This window comes from Mobula hypostoma, chromosome 9, assembly GCF_963921235.1.
Source record: "Mobula hypostoma chromosome 9, sMobHyp1.1, whole genome shotgun sequence".
Classification (NCBI taxonomy): domain Eukaryota; kingdom Metazoa; phylum Chordata; class Chondrichthyes; order Myliobatiformes; family Myliobatidae; genus Mobula; species Mobula hypostoma.
In genome coordinates, this window is record NC_086105.1 from 150,763,964 (window position 1) to 150,786,862 (window position 22,899).

At 42.9% G+C, this 22,899-nt stretch overlaps 2 protein-coding genes across 3 annotated transcripts in view; one reads left to right on the top strand and one right to left on the bottom strand.

Annotated features, from left to right (window-relative positions):
• Positions 1 to 22,899, bottom strand: part of ift140 (intraflagellar transport 140 homolog (Chlamydomonas)) — a 225,761-nt gene that overhangs the window by 40,649 nt on the left and 162,213 nt on the right. For both annotated transcript variants that reach the window (XM_063059480.1, XM_063059479.1), the window contains exons 19-21: positions 13,913 to 14,090; positions 10,288 to 10,478; positions 7,691 to 7,786 (exon numbers count right to left, since the gene is read on the bottom strand). In XM_063059480.1, coding sequence (XP_062915550.1) covers positions 7,691 to 7,786; positions 10,288 to 10,478; positions 13,913 to 14,090 — 465 coding nt within the window. The remainder of the gene's footprint in view (positions 1 to 7,690; positions 7,787 to 10,287; positions 10,479 to 13,912; positions 14,091 to 22,899) is intronic.
• The window catches only part of tmem204 (transmembrane protein 204), a 57,670-nt gene continuing 55,426 nt past the window's right edge, over positions 20,656 to 22,899 (top strand). The window contains exon 1 of the mRNA XM_063059482.1: positions 20,656 to 20,866. The gene's annotated coding sequence lies outside the window, so the exon portion shown is untranslated. The remainder of the gene's footprint in view (positions 20,867 to 22,899) is intronic.

Here is a 22,899-nt window from a genome sequence, read left to right on the forward strand (position 1 = left end):
TTCCTGTAAGCAGCCTCATGTGTGGCAACTTGTCAAAGGCCTTTTGGAAGTCCAAATGTACAACATCCACTGCATCCCCTTTATCTATCTTACTTGTAATCTCCTCAAAGAATTCCAACAGGATTGTCAGGCAGGATTTTCCCTGAAGGAAACCATGCTGAACCTATCTTGTCCAGTGTCACCAAGTACTCCATCACCTCATCCTTAACAATTGACTCCAACATCTTCCCAACCACTGAGGTCAGGCTAACTGGTCTATAATTTGCTTTTTGCTGCCTTCCTCCTTTCTTAAAGAATGGAGTGACATTTCCAATTTTCCAGTCCTCTGGCACTATGCCATAGTCCAATGATTTTTGAAAGGTCATTGCCTATGTCACCACAATCTCTAATACTTCTTCTTTCAGAACCCTAGGGTGCAGTTCCTCAGCTTTTTGAGCTCCTTCTCCCTTGTAATAGTAACTGCACCCACTTCTCTTCCTTCACACACTACAACATCTGGCACACTGCTAGTGTCAAGGTAACAGCTGCTCTTTACAACAATAACTGACCAGCAAACTTGTTAAGAGAGTTCTGGGATACTTGAATCAGGTCAATAGAATATTTTGATGTTAAGGGATGGGATTAGTAAAAGGCAATGGTAAAAGATCATATATGACCTTAAGGAATGGGAGATCAGGCCAACAGGACTAAACAGCTTACTCCTCTATTTCATTTCTAACTCTGAAGCCTAAGTGGGGCAACTTGGTGAGGGATTGCAGTTCTGGTTACCTAACTATAGGGAAGATATCAATAAGATTGAAAGAGTGCAGAGAAAATTTACATGGATTTTGCCAGGACTTGAGAAACTAAGTTATAGGGAAAAGTTGAATAGATGAAGGTTTTATTCCCTGGAGTGTAGAACATTGAGGGAGATTTGATAGAGATATACACAAAATTATGAAGGTAAACACATTCAGGCTTTTTCAGTGAGGTTGGATGAGACTAGAACAAAGGTCATGGGCTAAAGGTGAAAGATGAAATGTTTAAGGGGAATCTAAGGGGAACTTCTTCATTCAGAGGGGCAGTGTGAGTGTAGAACGAGCTGCCCACGCAAGTGGAGGATGCGGGACTGGTTGCAACATTTAAGAGAAGTTTGGATAAGTACACGGATGTGCGGGTATGGAGATCTATGGCCTGGGTGTGGATTGATAGGATTAATCAAAATAACAGTTCATCATAGACTGCATGGGCCAGTGATTTGGATGACAGAATTGATGGCTTTGTGGCCAAGTTTTCAGATGATATGAAGATAAGAGGAGGGGCAGGTAGTGTTGAGGTAGCAGAGGGGTTATAGAAGTATTAGAAAGGCTTCAATGAGACCCCCATCCTTCTAAATTCCAGCAAGTACAGACCCACAGCTATCAAACGTTTCTCATATGATAACCCTTTCATTTCCGGAATCATCCTTGTGAACCTCCTCTGAACCCTCTCCAATGCCAGCAGGTCTTTTCTTTGATGAGGAGCCCAGAACTGTTCATAATACTCAAGGTGAGGTTTCACCAGTGTCTTATAAAGCCTTTGCTACACATCACTGCTCTCGTATTCTACACTTCTTGAAATGAATGCTAACATTGCATTTGCCTTCCTCACCACCGACTCTTCCTGCAAGTTAACCTTTAGGGTGCTCTGCACAAGTCTCTTTGCATCTCAGATTTTTTGGATTTTCTCCCCATTGAGAAAATAGTCTGCACATCTATTTCTACTACCAAAGTGAATGACCATGCTCCAACATTGTATTCATTTGCCACTTGCTTGCCCATTCTCCTAATCTAAGACCTTCTGCAGCCTCCTTGTTTCCTTAACACTACCTGCCCCTCCACCAATCTTCATATCATCTGTAAATCTGGCAACAATGCCATCTATTCCACCATCTAAATCATTGACATACAGCATAAAAACAAGTGGTCACAATGCCAACCCCTGTGGAACACCACTAGTCACTGACAACTAACCAGAAAAAGATCCTTTTATTCCCACTCGCTGCTTCCAATCAGCCAATGCTCAAACCATGCCAGTAACTTTCCTGTAATACCATGGGCTCTTAACTTGGCAAGCAGCCTCATGTGTGGCACATTGCCAAAGGCCTTCTGAATCCAAATACACAACATCCACTGAATTCCCTTTATCTATCCTACTTTTAATCTCCTCAAGGATTTCAAGTTGGATAAGTCTCCGGGACCGGACGAGATGTACCCCAGGCTACTGTGGGAGGCGTGGGAGGCGAGGGAGGAGATTGCTGAGCCTCTGGCAATGATCTTTGCATCATCAATGGGGACGGGAGAGGTTCCAGAGGATTGGAGGGTTGCAGATGTTGTTCCCTTATTCAAGAAAGGGAGTAGAGATAGCCCAGGAAATTATAGACCAGTGATTCTTACTTCAGTGGTTGATAACTTTATGGAAAAGATCATGAGAGGCAGGATTTATGAACATTTGGAGAGGCATAGTATGATTAGGAATAGTCAGCATGGTTTTGTCAAAGGCAGGTCATGCCTTACGAGCTTGATTGAATTTTTTGAGGATGTGACTAAACACATTGATGAAGGTAGAGCTGTAGATGTAGTGTATATGGATTTCAGCAAGGCATTTGATAAGGTACCCCATGCAAGGCTTATTGAGAAAGTAAGGAGGCATGGGATCCAAGGGGACATTGCTTTGTGGATACAGAATTGGCTTGCCCACAGAGGGCAAAGAATGGTTGCAGACAGGTCATATTCTGCATGGAGGTAGGTGACCAGTGGTGTGCCTCAGGGATCTGTTCTGGGACCCCTTCTCTTCATGATTTTTATAAATGACCTGGATGAGGAAGTGGAGGGATGGGTTAGTAAACTTGCTGATGACACAAAGGTTGGGGGTGTTATGGATAGTATGGAAGACTGTCAGAGGTTACAGTGGGACATGGATAGGATGCAAAACTGGGCTGAGAAGTGGCAGATGGAGTTCAACCCAGATAAGTGTGAGGTGGTTCATTTTGGTAGGTCAAATATGATGGCAGAATGGTATTAATGGTAAGACTCTTGGCAGTGTGGAGGATCAGAGGGATCTTGGGGTTCGAGTCCATAGGACACTCAAAGCAGCTGCATAGGTTGACTCTGTGGTTAAGAAGGCATACAGTGTACTGGCATTCATCAATCATGGAACTGAATTTAGGAGCCGAGAGGTAATGTTCAGCTATATAGGACCCTGGTCCGACCCCACTTGGAGTACTGTGCTCAGTTCTGGTCACTTCACTACAGGAAGGACATGGAAACCATAGAAAGGGTGCACAGGAGATTTTCAAGGATGTTTCCTGGATTGGGGAGCATGCCTTATGAGAATATGTTGAGTGAACTTGGCCTTTTCTCCTTGGAGCAGTGGAGGATGAGAGGTGACCTGATAGAGGTGTATAAGATGATGAGAGGCATTGATCGTGTGCATAGGCAGAGGCTTTTTCCCAGGGCTAACAGGAGAGGGCACAGTTTTAAGGTGCTTGGAAGAAGGTACAGAGGAGATGTCAGGGGCCGTTTTTTACGCGGAGAGTGGTGAGTGTGTGGAATGGGCTGCCGGTGGTGGTGGTGAAGGCCGAAACAATAGGGTTTTTTAAGAGACTCCTGTATAGGTACATGGGGCTTAGAAAAATAGAGGGCTACGGGTAAGCCTGGTAGATCTAAGGTAAGAACATGTTTGGCATAGCTTTGTGGGCCGAAGGGCCTGTACTGTGCTGTAGGTTTTCTATGTTCTATGTTCTATGACCACGGCGATCGGGTCTCTGGCACTGAGCCTGCAAGTATACTGGACATTCAAGAGTGTTAGGGAAGTGAAGTTTGTGCAGTGAAAATTACGACTAAGGTGGTGCTCAGGAAGCTTAATGGTCTGAGGGTGGAGAAATCTCCTGGACCTGATGGAACACACCCTCGGGTTCTGAAGGAAGTAGCTGGAGAGATTGCAGAGGCATTAATGATGATCTTTCAAGAATCAATAGATTCTGGCATTGTACCGGATGACTGGATAATTGCAAGTGTTACTCTGCTGTTTAAGAAGGGTGGGAGGCAGCAGAAGGGTAACAATAGACCTATTAGCCTGACATCAGTGGTTGGAAAATTGCTGGAATTGATTGTTAGGGATGAGATTACGGAGTACCTGGAGGCACATGACAAGATAGGTCAAAGCCAGCATGGTTTCCTGAAAGGAAAATCCTGCCTGACAAACCTACTGCAATTCTTTGAGGAAATTACAAGCAGGGTAGACAAAGAGATGCAGTTGACGTGGTGTACTTGGATTTTCAGAGGGCGTTTGACAAGGTGCCACACGTGAGACTGCTTAGCAGGATAAGAGCCCAAGGAATTACAGGGAAGTTACCAGCATGGGTGGAGCATTGGCTGATCAGCAGAAAACAGAGAGTGGAGATAAAGGGATCCTATTCTGGCTGGCTGCTGGTTACCAGTGGAGTTCCACAAGGGTCGGTGTTGGGACCGCTGCTTTTTACGATGTATGTCAATGATTTGGACTATGGGATTAATTCATTTGTGGCTAAATTTGCTGATGATACAAAGATAGTTGGAGGAGCAGGTACTGTTGGGGAAACAGAGAGCCTTAGATAGTTTAGCGGAATGGGCAAAGAAGTGGCAAATGAAATACAATGTTGTATGGTCATGCACTTCGGTGGAAGAAATAAACGAGCAGACTATAGTTTAGATGGGGAGAGAATTCAAAATGCAGAGATGCATAGGGACTTGGGTGTCCTTGTGCAGGATACCCTAAAGATTAACCTCCAGGTTGAGTCAGTTGTGAAGAAGGCGAATGCAATGTTGGCATTCATTTCTAGAGGTATATAAGAGCAGGGACGTTATGTCAAGGCTCTATAAGACACTTATGAGACCACACTTGGAGTACTGTGTGCAGTTTTGGGGTCCTTATTTTAGAAAGGATACACTGACATTGGAGAGGGTTCAGAGAAGATTCACAAGAATGTTTCCAGGAATGAAAGGGTTACCATATGAGGAACATCTGGCAGCTCTTGGGCTGTATTCCCTGGAGTTCAGGAGAATGAGGGAGGATCTCAAAGAAACATTCCAAATGTTAAAAGGCCTGAACAGATTAGATATATCAAAGTTATTTTCCATGGTAGGGGAGTCTAGGACAAGAGGGCATGACTTCAGGATAAAGAGTGTCCATTTAGTACAGAGATGCGGAGAAATTACTTTAGTGAGAGGATGGTAAATCTGTGGAATTTGTTGCCATGAGCAGCTGTAGAGGCCAAGTCATTGGGTGCATTTAAGGCAGAGATAGATAGGTTCTTGATCAGCTAGGGCATCAAAGGGTATGGGGAGAAGGAAGGGGAGTGGAGATGACTGGAATAATTGGATCAGCTCAAGATTGAATGGTGGAGCAGATTCAATGGGCCAGATGCCTACTTCTGCTCTTGTGTCTTATGGTCTTAAAACCCCAAGGCATTCTAGAAGTAAGTGAAGAGCAAGAGAATGAGCTGTGTGAGAATACAACCAATCAGGAGCGACAGTGGAAGCATGTGTGCATGGAGCTGGAGGAGATAATGGAGGTACTTAATGAATACTTCCCTTCAGTATTCACCAGTGAAGAGCACCTCGGCAATTATGGGGATGACTTACAGCAGACCAAAACGTTTGAGCATATAGATATTAAGATAGCAGATGCGCTGGAGCTTTTGAAAGGTATTAAGTTAGATAAATCACTGGGATCAGACAAGGTATACCCCTGGCTACTATGGGAAGCAAGGGAGGAAATTGCTAAGCCTCTGTCGATGATCTTTGCATCATCAATAGGGACGGGAGAAGTACCAGAGGATTGGAAGGTTGCAAACGTTGTTCAAGAAAGGGAGTAGAGATAACCCAGGAAATTATAGACCAGTGAGTCTAACTTCAGTGGTGGGTAAGTTGTTGGAGAAGATTGTGAGAGGCAGGATTTATGAGCATTTGGAGCGATATAATCTGATTAGGGATAGTCAGCATGGCTTTGTCAAGGGCAGGTCATGCCTTACGAACCTGAATGAATTCTTTGAGGATGTAATAAAACATATTGATGAAGGTAGAGCAGTGGATGTAGTGTATATGGATTTCAGTAAGGCATTTGATAAGGCTCCCCATGCAAGGCTCATTCAGAAAGTAAGGAGGCATGGGATCCAAGGAGACCTTGCTTTGTGTGTCCAGAATTGGCTTGTCCACAGAAGGCAAAGGGTGTGATTGTAGATGATTCATATTCTGCATGGAGGACAGTGACCAGTGGTGTTCAGCGGGGATCTGTTCTGGGATCCCTCCTCTTTGTGATTTTTATTATTGACCTGTATGAGGAAGGAGAAGGGTGGATTAGTGAATTTGCTGATGACACAAAGGTTGGGGGTGTTGTGGATAGTGTGGAGGGCTGTCAGAGGTTACAGCGGGACATTGATAGGATGCAGAACTGGGCTGAGAAGTGACAGATAGACTTCAACCCAGGTAAGTATGAAGTGGTTCATTTTGGTAGGTCAAATATAATGGCAGAATATAGTATTAATGGTAAGACTCTTGGCAGTGTGGAGGATCAGAGGGATCTTGGGGTCTGTGTCCATAGGACACTCAAAGCTGCTGTACAGGTTGACAGTGTTGTTAAGAAAGCGTATGGTGTGCTGGCCTTCATGAACCGTGGATTGAGTTCAAGAGCTGTGAGGTAATGTTGAAGCTATATAAGATTTTAGTTACAACCCACTTGAAGTACTGTGTTCGGTTCTGGTCACCTCACTACAGGAAGGATGTGGATACTAGAGAGTGCAGAGGAGATTTACAAGGATGTTGCGTGGATTGGAGAGTGTACCTTTTGAGAATAGGTTGAGTGAACTTGGCCTTTTCTCCTCAGAGCAACAGAGGAGGAAGGGTGACTTGATAAAAGTGTATAAGATGATGAGAGGCATTGATTGTGCGGATAGTCAGAGGCTTTTTCCCAGGGCTGAACTAGCTAACATAAGTGGGCATAGTTTTAAGGTGCTTGAAAGTATGTACAAGGGGGATGTCAGAGGTAAGTTTTTTTACACAGAGCGATGGGTGCGTGGAAAGCACTGCCAGCAATGGTGGTAGAGGCGGATACAATAGGGTCTTAGGTAGGTACATGGAGCTTGGAAAAATAGAGGGCTATGTGGTAAGGAAATTCTCGGCAATTTCTAGAATAGGTTACATGTTGGCACAACATTGTGGGCCGAAGGGCCTGTAATGTGCTGTAGATTTCTAGGTTTCTATGTTTTATATATATATATATATATATATGTTATTGTAATGTATAGTTTTTATTATTCTGTATTGCAATGCACTGCTGCCAGAAAACAACAAACTTTGTAACATATGCCAGTGAAATTAAAACTAATTTCAGGTTGAGACCCTTCATCTGAGTCCTGGAACATCTACTGTCCATTTCCCTCCACAGATGCTGTCTGACCCATTGAGTTCCTCTGGCAGATTTTATGTTTTTGCTCTAGATTTCAGTAGTCGGTTATGTCTCCACTGTTACAGAGACTGTTGGTTTGCCCTATAAAGCATCACTAATTGTCATTTAATTATGGTTCATACACAGTCACTCACCTGTCCTTTACTGTCATTTCCGTATGTTCTGTACACAGTCACTTACCTGTCCATTACTGTAGTTTCATTCTGTTCTGTACACAGTCACTCACCTGTCCTTTGTTTTGTCGACATATATTTCAAGTGCTTGCAGATCTTCTAAAAGCATCCTTGGAACTTCAAATCGATGAGTGTCTGACTTTTCATAACTGTTGAGGATGTAAATTTGCACAAGCATTTTAATGCTCTCAATCCAGATCAAAATAATACTAGTTTTTATTATCATGCATTACAATGTACTGCTGCTGCAAGACATCAAATTTCACAAGATATGCCAGGTTTAATTCAAACCTGATTCTGATTACTTGCATCAAATCTCTAGATGTTCAGTGCAGAGCATTGTCTGGTTGCATCACCATCTGGTATGGAAGGGCTTAGGATTGGGAAAAGCTGCAGAAAGTTGTAAATTCAGTCAGCTCCATCATGACCACTCGCTTCCCTTTCATCGGGGACATCTTCAAAAGGTGATGTCTCACAAAGGCAGTATGCAGCATTAAGGACCCTCATTACCCACAAGATGCCCTCTTCTCATTGCTACTATCAAGGAGGAGGTACAGGAGCCTGAAAACACACACTCAACGGCTCAGGAAACACTGACATCTCACCCACCCTAAACTGCCTCTGAACTGAGAGAGGCATCGAGGGTCAAGCACATGGGGCAGCACGATTAATGTGAGACTAATACAGCGGTAGTGATCAGCGATCGGGGTTCAATTCCCACTCCTGCCTGCAAGGAATTTGTACGTTCTCCCCATGACTGCGGGGTTTCCTCTCACATTCCAAAGATGGATGGGTTAGGACCTGTAAGCTTTGGGCACGCTGTGCTGGCGCCAGGGGCATGATGACACTTACAGACATCATTGGACTGCACTGGCCATTGACTTGATGCAGATGACGCATTTCACTGCATCTTTTGATGTTCTGTACGGGTGACAAATCAAACTCATCTTTATCTGGGGACATCTGCAAGACAGACCAAGGGAGGACAACCGGTCTCCTCTCCAGAGGGGTTTTATGAACCAGACGAATTTCAATCCTATAGTTACTGAGCCAAAATTATTTTTTAAATATTAAGGTATTTAATTAATTAATTTCCCATTACACAGCTGGCACTTAGGGCAACAATGAAGGTCCTCCATCTCTGTCTGTCCTTGGCCACATTGAAGTAATCTTCATTGCTGTTTTCGTATTTTTTTTTGATCAGTCAGGGTTGTTAGCCCTGAACCTGGAGTACTGATGGACCATTTTCAGTCTGGCTTCTACTCTTTGACCTGTTTGGCATGGGTGACCCTACCAAGACCCAAAGCATACGACCATAAGACATAGGAGCAGAGTTAGGCCATTCAGCCCATTGAGTCTGCTCCGCCATTCTATCATGGCTGCTCCCTGATCCCACTCAACCCCATACATCTTGCCTTCTCACCATATCCTTCCTCAGCGCTACCTACCTCTCCACTTATCTTTGTATTATCTGCAAACTTTGCCACAAAACCATCAATTCCATTATCCAAATCATTGACAAACAATACAGACCCCTGAGGAACACCACTAGTCACTGGCAGCCAAACAGGAAAGGCCCCTTTTATTCACACTCACTGCAACCTGCCTCTCAGCCATTCTGCTATCCATGCCAAACAGCTTTCCTGTAACACCATAGGATTTTATCTTGTTAAGCAGCCATAAAGCCCTGACACCAGCCAGAAGAGTTCTCTGGGTCATCGAAGCATGCAAGCCTCCAAAGCCTACCACAAAGGTTGTGGTTCTCTTGGAAGTTTTAAACAAAAAGGTATTTATTTGTTTATTTATTTATTTTAACATGTATTTATTTCCAAAGTTCAAAGTAAATTTATTACTAAAGTACATATATGTCACCACCTACAACCCTGAGATTCATTTTCTTGCTGGCATTCACAGTAAATACAAAGAAACGCAATAGAATCAATGAAAAAATGGCACAAAGATTGATAGACAACCAGTGTGCAAAAGATGACAAATTGTGCAAATGCAAAAAAAAAAGTGATAAATAATTTTCCAGCTGCCACAGTCGGATTCAGATTTGTGTTTCAGGATAATAGTTCAGGAACTAAACCCCCATCCTACAATCCCCTTAAAAACTTCACATGTGAAACTTTATATTGAGATAAGACAACAGGGTTAACACTGTGAGACACTTCACGAGGCTTCACTTTGGGGTTATACAGCACTGCAAATGGACACTGCAACAATATCAAGCATCATGGATAATCTTTATTTGCCATTTCCATTTACAGGAATTTGCTGTGATGTGTTGGTCAGGGTGAGATAAACAATATTCAACAATTATAAAGAATAAGAATTATATAAAAAATAAAGTTGGAGATTGAAGTATGCACATGGAATAAATGAGCACAAGTACATAATATCAGCATGTATTTACAATGTAAACAGCATTGTAAGCAATGTTTTAAAGTGTTTACAGTGCAGTAATGGGGGTAATGGATAGAGAGGGCGAGGGCTAACTTAGAATGGTTGATCAGGGGAAGAAATGTTTTACGTGCATGAAGCTTTTGTTTTAATAGTCCTTACGCACTTCCCAGAAAGTTTTGGAAAAGGCATTTTTCTTTGGAAGCCATCCAACTTGCTTAATTGTTCGATCAGTTTGTATACTTACTGGATGAGTGCAAGGTGTTGATCCCCCATAGCTTCCAAGTGCTTGGCATAATTGTAATAGGTCGTTCTCAGATGGACCCTGTCAAAGGCTTCAGCATTTTCAATGGCTTTCTGCCACTGTCCCGAGGCCTGGTAAAACTTGGTAAGCAGGTCAAAGCGTTTGCAGTTTTTGTAAAGTCTCTCAGCATCTTCCTGGAAAAGCACACCAAAGAAAGTAAATCAGCTTCAGTTCCAGTCACCCCATTGTAGGAAGGATGCTGAGGCTTTGGAGAAGAGGTGTGGAAGAGGTTTACCAGGATGTTAACCTGGATGAAGAGGAAGTGTGCTATCAGGACAGGTTGTTTTCTCTGAATGAGGGAAGATCTAATAGAGGTTTATGATTATGAGAGGCATAGATAGGGTAGACAGCCAGTATCTTTTTACCAGGGTTGAAATGTTTACTATCAGAAGGCACGCACTTAATATGAGAGGGGATGCGTGGGGCAAGTTACTTTTTAACACAGTGGTGATCCAGAGGGCACAGCCTCAGAATAAAAGGACATCCCTTCAGAACAGAAATGAGGAGGAGCTTCTCGAGCCAGGGGGTTGTTAATCTGTGGAATTCATTGCTGTGGAGACCAAGTCATCGGGTTTATTTAAATTGGAAGTTGATAGGCTCTTGATTAGTAAGGTGGTCAAAAGGAGAAGACAGGAGAATAGGGTTGAGAGGGAAAATAAATCAGCCAGACTGATGGGGACATGGAATGCACTGTCTAGGGTGGTGGACAGTGTAAGATAGAAACATTAAAAAGGTTCTTAGGAAATACAAAGATATAGATATTGTGAGGGCAGAAGGGTTAAGTTTAGAAGGAATTTGATTACTTATCTAATTAGGTGGGCACAATATTGTAGGCTGAAAGGGTTCTTCCTGTGTAGTACCTTTTCATGTTCAATGTTCTAACTTCTCTTTAACCTGACTGGGAGCCTTGTGTACCAGATATCACAATTCACATAATCAGTTCACCTCCTCCAGCCTGCAATGTCTTCTTATGCTGGCAAATAATGTGGGGCTTGTAGAGGTGACCTCTATATTTCAAATGCATTGCAAAACACTGATGGCCATAAGGCATACAGTAGGAGCAGAATAAGGCCAGGAGGCTCCATCATTCCATCATGGCCAATTTATTATCCCTCTCAACCCCTTTCTCCTGCCTTCTCCTTGTAACCTTTGATGCCCTGATGAACCAAGAACCTATCAAACTCTTCTTTAAATATACACAATGACTTGGCCTCTACAGCCGTCTGTGGCAATGAATTTCAGAGATTTGCCACCCTCTGGCCAGAGAAATTCCTCCTCATCTCTGTTCTAAAGGGACGTCTTTGAGGCTGTACCTTCTGGTCCTAGATTCTCCCAGTGTTGGAAACATTCTCTCCGTATCCACTTTATTCAAGCCTTACAATATTTGGAAAGTTTCAGTGAGATGCCTCCTCATTCCCCTATAGCTACTACAGCGAGTTTCATCTCTATAAAGCCCTGGTTAGCCCATACTTGGAATATTGAACAGGTTGAGCACCCCTTATCCAAAATGCTTAGGGGTGGAAGCATCTTCCTCAACCTGAAATTTACCTGAAGAGAATCCTACACTGGGACTCCCAAGTCACTTTGTGTCTCAGATTTTTGAATTTTCTCTCCACTTGGAAAATTATCCACACTTTTATTTCTTCTAGCAAAATGCCAGACTATATACTTGCTGACTCTGTATTCCATCTGCCAATTCTTTGCACATTCTCCTAATCTAAGTTCTTCTGTAGCCTCTCCGCTTCCTCAAAACTACCTGCCCCTCCACTATCTTCGTATTGGCTGCAAACATGACCACAAAGCCATCAATTCCATCATCCAAATCATTGATATGTACTGTAAAAAGAAGTGGTTCCAACATAGACCCCTCTGGAACACTATTAGTCACCAGCAGCCAACCAGAAGAGGCCCCCTTTATTCCCATTCTTTGCCTCCTGCCAATCAGGTAATGCTCAATCCATGATAGTAACTTTCCTGTAATACCATGGGCTCTTAACTTGCTAAGTGTACATTCAACCATCAGAAAGGTAAGCTATCACTAGTTCGGCTGCCCATGTGGACAATCAGTGGCTGTTTGGCATCACCATTATTCCTGACTCTGAATTGATGTGCTACTGAATTGATGTCTTTGTTTTACACTTGTACATCACACATATAATTGTAAGAAAAGTTAGTCAACCCTTTGCAATTACTTGGTTTTCTGCATTCATTACTCATAAAATGTAGTCTTTTCTTCATTTAAGTCACAATAATAGACAAACACAATCGACCTAAACTAATAGCACACAAACAATTGTATTTCTTCTTGTCAATACTGGAGTACACCATTAAAACAATCACAGTCTAGGTTCAAAAAATATGTGAACCTCTGGGGTAGTGCCTTCCACAAAAGCTATTTGGAGTCAGATGTTCCAATCAATGAGATGAGACTGGATGTGTGGGTTGTAGAGGTGACCTGCCCTATAAAAAAAGGACACACAAAGTCAGGTTACTGACAGAGCCTGCTCTTCACAAAGAAAGATCTGTTTATGTGCACCATACCTCAATCAAAACAGCTTTCTGAGGACCTTAGAAGAAGAATTGTAGAGATACATGAAGCTGGAAAAGACTACAAAAGTATTTCTAAAGACCTGAGTGTTCATCAGTCCACAGTAAGAGAAACTGTCTACAAATGGAGGAAAGTCAGTACTGTTGCTCTCTCGCAAAAATCACACCAACAGCATAACGTGCAATGCTGAAGGAGATGAAAAAAACCCAAGGGTAACAGCAGAAGACCTGCAGAAATCTCCAAAACTTGCTAAAGTCTCTGTCCATGCATCCGCTATAAGAAAAACGCTGAATAAGAATGTTGTTCATGGAAGGACACCACGAAGAAAACCACTGCTCTCCAAAATGAACAGTGCTGCATGTCTCAAGTTTGTAGAAGACAACCTGGACATTCCATAATTTCTGGGACAGATGAGACAAAAGTTGAGCTTCTTTGCTGAAATGGACATTGCTATGTTCGGAGGAAAAAGGTAACTGCACACAAACACTTTATCCCAACTGTGAAGCATGGTGGAAGGAGCATCATGGTTTGGGCTGTTTTGCTACCTCAGGGCCTGGACAGCTTGCAATCACTGAGGGAATAATGAATTCAAAATTGTATCAAGATATTTTACAGGATAATATCAGGTAGTGTCCATTACCTGAAGCTTATTACGATTATTATTTCAAACGGAATAGAATACAAGAGCAAGGAGATAATGCTGAGCCTTTATAAGACACTAGTCAGGCTGCACTTGGAGTATTGTCAACAGTTTTAGGCCCCATAACTCAGAAAGGATGTGTTGTCATTGGAGAGAGACCAGAGGAGATTCACAAGGATGATTCTGGGAATGAGGGGGTTAACATATGAGGGGCGGTTGGCAGCTTTGGGCCTGTACTCACTAGGATTTAGATGAATGCAAGAGGGGTCTCATTGAAACCTATTAAATGTTGAAAGGATTAAATTGTGTGGGTGTGGAAAGGCTATCTGGGGATATTAGATGGGAACAGGTGACAAGACGAAGCAGATTCCTGCACATACCAACATTCCCAGCTGCACAGCCAGCATGGCCACTCTTGCATCCAGTTCTGGTTGCTGTGCGGCCTGCCGCAGGGCTCTGGCTCCCCGGGCGTGGCCCATGTTCCCCAGGCACACCTTGGCCACATCCAGCCTCCGAGTCTTCACACACATCCTGGCCATGTTCTCCCACACGGCCTCACTGCAGGGAAGAGCAGAAAAGTTCATTGTTGAAAATCACTATCAAGGTACTCCATTTTGTGTTGCCATAGCAACCATGTTGCCTCTCAGGACACACTGTTTGGGCTCAATTTAAACTGGACGGCACGCAGAGAAAACAGTTTTATTGCAAATTCCCCCTGCCACATAGACCGTAATAATGTAATATTGCCTAATCTAATGTAATATTGACATGGAAACTGTTAGATTCTAAACAATGGGCCATTAAAGGATAAGTTACATATAATTATAGTTTGAAATGTAGATTCTATTACAGAGGTCGCTTCAGTAGCTTAGCAGTTAGCATGACGGTATAATAGATCGAGGTGTTTCAGAGTTCAATTCCAGCTCTGTCCGTAAGGAATCTTTACGCTCTCCAGTTTCCTCCAACAGTCCAAAGATGTACTGGGTAGTAGGCTAATTGGTCATTGTAAATTGTCCCATGACTTGGCTAGGTTTAAATTGGGGATTGCTGGGCTGCGCGGATCAAAGGGCTGGAAGGATCTATACCAGGCTGTATCTCAATAAGTAAATAAACTATTATCATAATACACAATGTAAGAACCATAGATGACAGAACAAACAAAACACAAACAATGAACAAGGCCTTTTTAAAGATCACCACTTCTGCCACTAATAATTTGAAGGCTCTTTAAATTAATTTTTCCTCAAGTTAAACCTACTCTGAGATTTCCACAATTTATAGCTATGACCACAAGCTTTCCCTTTCCAGCACTGGGAATTTTGTGTAACACAACAATCTCCATTGAAATTGTAATTACTTTTGGAAGACTGAAATTCTTTAACATCTGCCGGACGATGCTGAGGATGTTCTATGAGTCTGTGGTGGCCAGTGCTATCATGTTTGCTGTTATGTGCTGGGGCAGCAGGCTGAGGGTAGCAGACACCAACAGAATCAACAAACTCATTCGTAAGGCCAGTGATGTTGTGGGGATGGAACTGGACTCTCTGACGGTGGTGTCTGAAAAGAGGATGCTGTCCAAGTTGCATGCCATCTTGGACAATGTCTCCCATCCACTACATAATGTACTGGGTGGGCACAGGAGTACATTCAGCCAGAGACTCATTCCACCGAGATGCAACACAGAGCGTCATAGGAAGTCATTCCTGCCCGTGGCCATCAAACTTTACAACTCCTCCCTTGGAGGGTCAGACACCCTGAGCCAATAGGCTGGTCCTGGACTTATTTCATAATTTACTGGCATAATTTACATATTACTATTTAACTATTTATGGTTTTATTACTATTTAATTATTTATGGTGCAACTGTAATGAAAACTAATTCCCCCCGGGATTAATAAAGTATGACTACTACTACTACTACTACTACTGAATAAGAAGGGAATTAAGTACATTAGCAAAATAAAGCAAGTATTGAAAGTCTGAAATAAAAAGAGGAACTATCTGTAAGCACTCAGCATCTGTGGAGAGATATTTCAGAGTGATGAGGTGTTGTCACCATGAGGTCCACTATTACAAAGCTTACCATCACTCTAAAAGATTAGCTTTATTAGTCATATGTACAGTACATTGAAACATAGAGTGAAATACATTGTCTCAGATCAGAGTCAGCTTTCATATCATTGGCAACAAATCTGTTGCTTTGCAGAGGCAGTACATTTCAATACATCATAATAAAAAACTACAAATGACAATAAGAAGTATATATTAAAAAAGTGAAACAGGTAGTGCAAAAAGAGGAACAAAATAGTGAGGTAGAGTTCATAGGTTCATTGTCCATTCAGAAATCTGATGGCAGAGTGGAAGAAGCTGGTCCTGAAATGTTGTGTGTCTTCAGACTCCTGTATCTTCTCCTTGATGGCAGCAATCAGAAGAGGGCATGTCCTGGGTGATGGGGTTCTTTAATGAGAGACGCCACCTTTCTGAGGCATCGCCTTTCGAAGGTGTCCTTGATGCTGGGGAGGTTTATTTCCATGATGCCACTGGCTGAGTTTCCAACTTTCTACAGCTTTTTCTGATCCTGTGCGTATGGTCCTTCTGTACCAGACGGTGATGCAACCAGTTAGAATGCTCTCTACAGTACATCTTTAGAAATTTGCAAGAGTCTTTGGTAACATACCAGGTATCTTTGTCAAATTAAACCAACAAGGATTGTGTTGGGGCAGCCACGCTTCTGGCACCAACATAGTATGCCCACAACTTACTAACCCTAATCTGCACACCTTTGGAATGTGGGGGGAAACCCATGTGGTCATGAGGAGAACGCACCAACTCCTTACAGACAGCGGTGGAACTGAACCCAATGTTATTGCTGGCACTGTAATAGTGTCCTGCTAACATGTCACCCATTAATGCACTGGCCATTAAGGAGACACAAGAGACGGCAAATGCTGGAATTTGGAGCAAAAATAAAATACTGGAAGAATTCAGATGGGTCAGGCAGCATCTGTACAGTACTGTGCAAACTTAGGCACACATATATAGCTTGGATGCCTAAGACTTTTGCATGGTACTGTATTTGTCAATGTGGAGTGGAGAGTGAGTTTGTAAATCTGGTGGGAGCAAAGGATGTTGGGAGTGGCAAGGGTAGAGCTCCATGGGAGGGGTTTTGGACAGGTAGCAGAGCGGGAGGGCCAGAGGCAGGGAGGTGGGGTAGGGTTGGTGATTTGAGTGCAGAATCATCCAGCCCTGAGGCACCAGGCAAGGTCACTTGATTCCAAACAACTGGTTTATTGATCATTACAGAATGTCTCTCTGGTGCTTCCTGCTCCCTTCGCCTTTTCCCAACCATGATACCCCTGTCCCTGCCCCTTCCCACTTTTATTCCACAATAAAGATACATATCAGAATCAGATTTAACATCACTCACGTATGTCAGGAAATTTGTTAATTTGCAGCAGCAGTGCAGTGCAGTGCAATACATAAAATCTTAGGCCACCTAGCGATATATATGTGCCTAAGACTTTTGCACGGTACTGTATTTTTATATTTTATTTTTAGCAATAGAATGTGGAGTAGGCCCTTCTGGTCCTTTGAGCCATGTTGCCCCAGAAACCTCTGAGTGGTTGCTGGGCGGCATTTAGGTCAAGTGCTAACCTCATCACAGCATCATTTACAATGACCAATTAACCTGTTGTACGAGAGGAAACCCCACATATTGAACAGGGAGGAAGTACAGAGTCTTCTTACAGAAAGACACTGGAACTGAACTCCCAAATCTGGAAAGCCCCAAAATGCAATAGTGTTGCGTTAACTACTATGCTACCATGGCGCTGTGGCATGCAGAGACAAAAGGATAGTCAACATTTTGTTTGAGACCTATATGAGAAGACTCAGTGGAACTGAAATGGTTAACGGAGTGAGGGGAGAAATGCAAATCTCCGAAGTGGCCTTTGGAGTGGATCAGAAGGCAGTCTCAGATTAGAGGACGTTCATTTAGAACAGAGATTAGGAGGAATTTCCTGAGTCAGAAGGAGGTGAATCTGTGAAATTCATGGCCACAGATGGCAGTGGAGGCCAAGTCATTGGGTATATTTAAAGTGGAGGCTGAGAGGTTATTGATTAGTCAGGGTGTCAAAGGTTACGGAGAGAAGGCAGGAGAATGAGGTTGAGAGGGAAAATAAATCAGCCTTGATAGAATGGCAGAATAGACGCAATAGGCCAAATGGCCTAATTCTTCTCCTATATCTTATAGTCTTATCAGCTTCCCTTTCCATTCAAAGAATGAATCTGAGGATTAAGTGAAGAACTGAAAGACGTGATCATTGTAGACTAAAACAGGATATGAAATATCAACTCATCAGAGTGAAAATTGTGTTTTTTATTGTCACATGTACCAAGGTAGTGGAAAAACTTTGTCTTGTATACTGTTTATTTAATTTCAATACATCAGTACATTGACGTGCTACAAAGGAAAACAATAAGAGTGCAGAATAAAGCTTCACACACAAAATGCTGGAGGAACTCAGCAGGTTGGAAGTGTTGTGGATAGTATGGAGGGCAGTCAGACGTTACAGTGGGATATCGATAGGACACAAAACTGGGCTGAGAAGAGGCAGATGGAGTTCAAACCAGATAAGTGTGAGATGGTTCATTTTGGTAGGTCAAATATGATGGCAGAATATGGTATTAAAGGTAAGACTCTTGGCAGTGTGGAGGATCAGAGGGCTCTTGGGGTCCGAGTCCATAGGACACTCAAAGCTGCTATGCAGGTTGACTCTGTGGTTAAGAAGGCATATGGTGCATTGGCCTTCATCAACCATGGGATTGAGTTCAAAAGCCGAGAGGTAATATTACAGCTATATAGGACCCTGGACAGACCCCACTTGGAGTACTGTGCTCAATTCTGGTCGCCTCACTACAGGAAAGATGTGGAAACTATAGAAACGGTGCAGAGGAGATTTACAAGGATGTTGCCTGGATTGGGAAGCATGCCTAATGAGAATAGGTTGAGTGAACTTGGCCTTTCCTCCTTGGAGCGATGGAGGATGAGAGGTGACCTGATAGAGGTGTACAAGATGATGAGAGGCATTGATCGTGGATAGTCAGAGGCTTTTTCCCAGGGCTGGAATGCCTAACAAGAGAGGAGACAGTTTTAAGGTGTTTGGAAGTAGGTACAGAGGACAGGTCGGGGGTAAGTTTTTTACACAGAGAGTGGTGAGTGCGTGGAATGGGCTGCTGGCGACGGTGGTGGAGGTGATACAATAGGGTCTTTTAAGAAACTCCTGGATAGGGACATGGAGCTTAGAAAAATAGAGGGCTATGGGTAACCCTAGATTATTTCAAAAGTAAGTACATGTTTGGCACAGCATTGTGGGCCGAAAGGCCTATATTGGGCTGTAGGTTTTCTATGTTTCTATGTCAGGCAGCATCTATGGAAGGGAAAAGACATTTGACATTTCAGGACAAGACCCTTCATCAGGGCTGGAAAGGAAGGGGGAAGAAGCCAGAATAAGAATGTGGAGGGAGGGCAATAAAGTGTTAGAGTTAGGCATCAGAGTTACTTGTTAGAGTTACAATAAATGAATTTAATTGACTTTATTTCTTACATCCTTCACATACATGAGTAAAAATCTTTACATTACATCTCTGTCTAAATGTGCAATGTGCAATTTATAATAACTTATAATAAATAGAACACAGAATAGAACTCTATGTAACATAAAAATACACTCAGATCAGCATGAGTGAATCAGTCTGTTGGCCTGGTGGAAGAAGCTGTCCTGGAGCCTGTTGGTCCTGGCTTTTATGCTGCAGTACCGTTTCCCATATGGTAGCAGCTGAAATAAATCGTAGTTGGGGTGACTCGGGTCCCCAGTGACCCTTTAGGCCCTTTTTTCACACCTGTATTTATAAATGTCCTGAATCGTGGGAAGTTCACATCTACAGATGCGCTGGGCTGTCCACACCACTCTCTGCAGAGTCCTGCGATTGAGGGAAGTACAGTTCCCATACCAGGCAGTGATGCAGCCAGTCAGGATGCTCTCAATTGTGACCCTGTAGAAAGTTCTTAGGATTTAGGGGCCAAACCAAACTTCCTCGACTGTCTGAGGTGATAGAGGCGCTGTTGTGCCTTTTTCACCACACAGCTGGTGTGTACAGACCACGTGAGGTCCTCAGTAATGTGGGTGCTGAGGAACTTAAAGCTGTTCACCCTCTCAGCCCCAGATCCATTGATGTCAATAGGGATTAGCCTGTCTCCATTCCTCCTGTAGTCCACAACCAGCTCCTTTGTTTTTGCAACATTGAGGGAGAGGTTGTTTTCTTGACACCACTGTGTCAGAGAGATGACTTCTTCCCTGTAGGCCACCTCATTATTGTTTGAGATAAGGCCAATCAATGCAGTGTTCAGAGAAAGGCCTCAATAGAGTGGATGTGGACAGGACGTTTATTGTGGTGGAGGAACCTAAAACCAGAGGACACAGATCAGCCATGATGGAATGGTGGCGCAGACTCGATGAGCCAAAGGGCCTAATTCTGATCCTATATCTTCTAGTCTTACAGTGAAGGTGCAATGCAGGCAGACCACATCAGGCCACCTTGCAGGTGCAAGGCCACAAGGGAGATTGTGAAATTAAGAGTCCATCTTATTTTGCAATAGTCTGATAACAGCAGGATAGGATCAGGACGGAGTTTAGTTTATGTCAGCAACCCACGGCTTGATGCTATACAGACAATGAAGCAAAGCGCTCTGTTAGTGAACATAGGCTTGGCAAATCCAGAAATAAAGACTGATCCCAACAGAGCAATTCTTGGCAGAGTGACTATGTTGATCAGGATTTAACTGAATTAGGTACAAAACAGACCTCCTGATAAACATTTTTAAAATTGCAGTGTATTCTCAAGAGGGTAAAAGCACATGAGATTAAAGCAGCAGGCAAAAAATGATTTGTATCCTGACAAATCATAACTTGATATATTTTCCCTAATGGTTGGGATTTAAATGCTCTCTTCTCCCTGCACCCCTTCGCCCTTCCCCCACCGTTTCCCAGACTGGTTTCCTGTACGTCAGAGCTCACAGCTGGGAGCTGGCTGTCTGCTCAGTCCATGAGGAGACCTGCAGGAGAGTAAGTCAGAGTAAACGGCAGCCTGTGTAGCCTAGGGTCCGACACTTCCCATTTGCCTGCTGATCTTGCACCAGGCAACATGAAGCTCAATCGCTCTGGCTGCTGAGAAAACCGCATCTTTCTCCTAGGATGGGATCATGTTTTGCGCCAAGGTTGCAGTAGAAATATAAAACTATCGTTAGCGACAGATGAAGTGGACTTACTCACTGGGTAAATTTTTCTTACTTAAAATCCATACGGCTGAGCAAAAAATCCGATAGATTAGTGTGATTTAGAATTCACCCCTTTTTTTTATAAACAATGCTATTTAACCATAAGATTACTATTATTTACTGAGAGTAACAAATATTTATGCTGTTTAAATCAGAAATCTCCCACAAAAAATAGTTGCAGTGGCTCCCAATTTTATCTTTCAGTTTGCGACTGTGTATCTGGTGGTCAAATGATACTTAATCCCATGGGTTTGCAATTTATAGACCATTTTATTTAAAGCAGGTTTTGACTGAATTTCCAAGTCAACATTACAGTACTTTGCAACTTCGGGTGGGTGTCCTGTGTGAAAGTCAACAACGTTCCTGGATTGAGTATACGTGTCTGAATTGAACATCACTGTGAGTGGGGAGATAACAGCCATTCACTGACTGGTCAATTAGATCAGAAGTAACTTTAATTTGGAAGAAATTTATACACACATAGAAAGTAGAACAGTCCAGCTCTGGACAGGCCATTCAGCCCAGAATGCTGTGCTAATCATGATGCCAATTTATACTAAATGTTCTCCTGTGTATCATCCATATCCCTCCATTCCCTTCATATTCATGTGTCTATCGAAAAGCCTCTTCAACTCCAGCAAATTCTCTGCTTCCACTACTACCCCAGTACTGTGCTCTATGTGAAGCCTTGTATCTCAAGCTGCTTTTAAACTTTTTCTAACCCCACCCCCCACAACCTTAAAAGCATGTCATTTAGTGTTAGGCATTTTTACCACGGGGAAGAGATTCTGACCATCTCGCCTATCTATGTCTCTCATCATTTTAAAAGCTCTTTCAGATCTCCCCTCAGCCTCTGTCGCTCTAGTAGGAACAACCCAAGTTTGTCCAACCTTTCACTACAGCTCAAATCCTCTATTCCAAGTAGCAACCCTGGTGAACCTCATCTGCACCTTTTCCACAGTTCCCATATCCTTCCTATAATGGGGAGACCAGAACTGCACACAATACTCCAAGTGCTGTCTGACAACAGTTTACCAGATTCAGGTTTGTTATCACTGTCTCATATGGTGTGAAATTTGTTGTTTTGGGGCAGCAGTACAGTGCAAGATATAAAATTACTATAAATTATAAATAAATAACGACGTACTCATTGGTTCACAGACAGTTCATAGATCTGATGGGGGAGGGGAAGAAGTTGTTCTCTAATCATTTGAGTGTCTTCAGGCTCCTGTACCTCCTCCCGGATGGTAGGAATGAAAAGAGTACATTCCTGGATAGTGAGAGTCGTTAGTGATGGATGCCATCTTCTTAAGTCATCACCTTTGAAGATGTCCTCAATGGTGGGGAGGGTTGTGCCTGTGTTGGGCCAGTTGACTGAGTCTACAACCCTCTGCAGACTCTTTAGATCCTGTGTGTTGGAGGTTCCATACCAGGTAGTGACACAACCAGTCAGGATGCTCTTGTCTGTGTGTCAGTAAAGCTGTAGTGTGACTTCCTTACTCTTGTACTTGACACCATGAAAGCCATTCCCTAATTCTACTACATAATGCTCAATATCACAACTTATTACATTTCCCAGACTATATAACTGAAAACAAGTCTAAACATGAAGGAAAGGCTATTTTACAAATAACAACAGAGTGGCAGAGAGTGAGTCCACAACACTACTGAGTGATGACATATGCAGTTGTCTGCAATGTTGATTGTGCTCTAACGGAACTCGAACCATCGGATTGTATCCTCGTAACCTGAAAACAGCTCCAACTTTACAGCATATGTTCTCAAACAAAATAAACAGAGGTTCCATTAAAACCATTTCCAGATTTGTCATAACATGATGTTCACTCACTGCAGTCTCCATTCACTTGAATTCTTGACATTGATGTATGTGGCCTGTGCCATACTGGGTGAAGAAATGGGAAACTCACATGAAAACCACACAGTGGTTCAACAGTTGTGGTGATCTACTCATCACAAAATATCTCCTCTCATCAATAGTGAATGCTATCTGCAATGCTTGTTCAAAAGATG